The sequence below is a fragment of the Leishmania mexicana genome, chromosome 11 (genome assembly GCF_000234665.1).
Source record: "Leishmania mexicana MHOM/GT/2001/U1103 complete genome, chromosome 11".
In the NCBI taxonomy this organism is placed as follows: Eukaryota; Euglenozoa; class Kinetoplastea; order Trypanosomatida; family Trypanosomatidae; genus Leishmania; species Leishmania mexicana.
The window spans coordinates 345,688-349,133 of NC_018315.1; the positions used below are offsets into that span (position 1 = coordinate 345,688).

A 3,446-nucleotide genomic window follows, 5' to 3' on the forward strand; every position below is an offset into this window, starting at 1 on the left:
CCACACACACACACACACACAAACGGATGCGTATCGTGACGCCCGCCAAGCTTGTATGCACGTGCACGCGCAACGATTTTACAGTAACCTACACAAGGAGGGGTGGCACACACGCACAGACACGCCCACGCACATCTCTGCGGTTGTTCTTGGCTGTGCTCTTCGTACTCGCTCTCTGATTCACGACAGCACAGAAGACGTACATGGGAGACACGGCGGCAATGACTCCGCTTCCCCAGCAACCACCAACGCCACCGGTGGCGTCTCCGTACATCACTCCCGAGCCCAAAGAAAAGGGCGATGCCGGTATCTACGCGGCACTCGACGCCATGCAGCTCTCGCGTGCCCTGCACGGCGTCACAAGTAGTCGGTTGGACCAACAGCAGCTGCAGCAGGCGGCAGCAGTGCGCGGGGTGTCGCCTACTCCCGGTGGCGATGGTGGCGCTACACAGAGCAACGCGGTGCGACTTGGGATGGAACCGGCAAGCTACCGGCAAGGAACTTTAGCGGATGTCCAGGCCATGTACAACGCGGCGCTTCTGGAGGCGGTACAAGCGGTCAGCGGCAACGCAGCCGCTGAGGCGGTGGAGCGTGGTGTCGGGGGAGCTGCTCTCACCGCGACCGCTGTCGGTTTACCAGACGACGTGGCGACGCTGCGCAGCGCGCTGCCGCTTGTGCGCGAGCTGAAGCCGCGCGACCCGCTCAACTTTGACGCGCTGCAGCGCCTTTTTGCCCTCATGGAAGAAGCCGTCGGCGCTGCGGAAGCGGCTGAAGGGGTCAGAGACGGCGGTATCACGGCGCTGCTGCTGGCAAACGGTGTGGTGGACCCGGCACGCCAGCCGTCGCCGTCGACGGAAGCGTGGGAGGCCAAGTACCGTGAAGTCTACGCTCGCTACCCACTCCCAGTCACCCATGCAGCCGCCTCGTCTGCCGGCTCGCACAACTTTGACGAGGACGACGACGATACGCAGCCAGAGGTGGACGCGCAGAACAATGCGGAGCTGCAGGAACTCTGTGAAAAGCTCGGTATCACCTATGAAGCCCACGCAAAGGCGGTGCGCGACGTGGCATTCTACGAGATGAGTGTGTTTCCCTTGTTGTGTGCTTACCTCAGCCGCGTCAACGAGCGCACCGCCGGCGGGCGTGATGCTGCAACGGTGGCAGCGGTGGCCTGCTCGCGGGTGAAGGTGCTAGATTTGTCTTACAACAACATCGGTGCCCCAGTGGTGCCGGCGGCCCCGGGTGAGGAGGGGGACAGAGGCGATGTTGCACCAGTGCGCCAGCTATCCCCGCTGCGAGCCCTCGCAGCCATGCTGGACGCGAACGAGTCCCTGCGGTACCTCAACCTGCGCGCCAACGCATTGGGTTCCCGCGGCGTTGGCATCATCGCCAAGGCACTGACGAAGAACATTGCCCTCTGCGGCATTGACCTCTCGGCAAACGCCCTGAACGTGGCGGCAGACACAGAAGAGGTCGAGGACCCGCTGTACGAGCCGGAAGACCCCGTCTTTGGGGAGCCGTACGAGGGCCTCGAGGCGCTGGCGGAGGTGCTCAAGAAGAACAAGTTCCTGCGCGTGCTGCGGCTGGCTGAGAACGGCCTGCACGCTGGCGAGGACCTGACGGCACCTCCACCTGAGGAGGACGGTGGGGAGGCGGACGAGGACGCGGCGGAGGAGGCGGACAGCGGCGCGGCAGCTACGGCAGGGGCACAGGCACCCCGCCTCGGCCTGTCCTTTGCCGATGCACAGGAGCAATGGCAGAGCATACCCCTCTGGACACTCCTCAGTCCACTCTACCGATATCAACGCCTTCGTGCACTTGACCTCTCGAAGAACTTATTGGGCAACGACGGCGTGCACATGCTAGCGGTGGCGTTGTCGCACAACACGTCTGTCGAAATACTGGATTTGACGGACAACGCGATCGGGTATGCGGGCCTGGGCCACCTCGCTCGGTATGTTCTGGGCAGGAGCGTGGCGGTCGGAGCCGCCTCGGCTGCCGCAGCGCCGCAGAGTGCGCTTCACACGCTTATCCTGCGGCAGAACCCGCTCGCGTGCGTCGGTGGCGCGGCAGACGCCGCTTCTGGTATGGACGCGCACCGCCGCCGTCTCACCAAGCGCCAGCAGAGGAGCGCTTTAGCGGCTGTGCAGAGGTTTGCGTCTGCGTTGGAGGGGCCGCGTGGCTTGCGCCGCCTCGTCATGGCGAACACCTACCTTGGACCGACTTTCAGCAGTATCCTGCTGCGCTCCCTCGCCCGCGCAGAGGCGCTGGAAGAGCTGGACTTTGCGTACAACCACGCCTGCGGTGTCTATCCCTCCAACTTCGACGGCACAGCTGCCCAGGAGCTCGCCGGGCTGCTGTATCAGCTGCAGCGGCACGACCCACCGCAGCTGCAACGCGTGTGCTTCGACGGCAACAACTTAACCGCTGCCGGTGTGGCAGCGTTGATTCCCCCTGAGGCGCATGTGGCGTTTCCGCAGACCTTGCACAAGCTCACGCTGAGCCGCAACAGTCTCGGGGACGATCTCGGGTCGCTCGGTCAGCTGCTGGCTGCGGGGGCCGCCACGATCACCCACCTGGACATCTCCTACAACAATATCTCAGCTGTGGCGTCGCTGCTGCCTGGGCTCGCTACCGCAACGTCACTGAGAGAGCTGAACATGAGCCATAACAATCTCGGTCTTCAGGAAGGGCTGCTGCGTGGGATAACGCCGGCGCAGCAAGAGATGGAGGTTGCCCAGCTCTTTCAGGGCCTCGCGCAGCTGCCCAATCTCGAGGTACTCGACATCAGTCACAACGACTGGCGCGCCGCACACATCGAGCAGCTCAGCGCTTTCTTCTCGAATACGGCTTTGGCCACATCGCTACGCAAACTCGACGTGCGCAACACCCCGCGCGTCCCGACAGCGCAGCTCATGACGCTGCTGCAGTACGTGGCGAGCCGACCGACGGTGGAGGTGTTTATGGCTACCGTTGTGCCAGACAAGAGTGAGGAGGCGGACGCGGCAGCGGCAGGTGCGAACAACACGGTTGCCCCATGGACGTTCGACTCGGTGCTGCAGGTGATTCACGGAGTCGTCATCAACAGCGGCTCGCTTCTCGAGATGGACTGTGGACTTCTCCAAAGCGACGCGGGTGCCGCTAGCAGCAGCGATGACACGTCGGTGAGCTCTGCGGTGCTCGACGAAGCCCGCGAGCGGCTCCTCCTCAATGTCCTCATGAAGGCAGCGGCGCCATCGGCGTAGATGGGGACGAGGCGAGCGTTGTGCCACTGACTCATCTTTTGCAGTCAGTCTCTCTCTATCTACGTGCCCCTGCTATTCTCTGCTCGCACGAGTCTCTTCACACCTGAGCGGCAGCATACCCAGGAGGGCGGGGAGGGAGAGGCGGCAACGGCGGCGGTGTACGCATCCACCCAGCATCAGCAGCTGGCTCTGCTCAGCTGC

General features: G+C 63.6%; 1 protein-coding gene across 1 annotated transcript; it reads left to right on the top strand.

Annotated features, from left to right (window-relative positions):
• Positions 1-221: 221 nt before the first annotated feature.
• Positions 222-3,245, top strand: LMXM_11_0890 (conserved hypothetical protein; the record flags this gene model as incomplete). Its single annotated transcript, XM_003873011.1, has 1 exon — positions 222-3,245. One exon carries the CDS (start codon positions 222-224, stop codon positions 3,243-3,245), a length of 3,024 nt encoding a protein of 1,007 aa, XP_003873060.1.
• Positions 3,246-3,446: the final 201 nt, after the last annotated feature.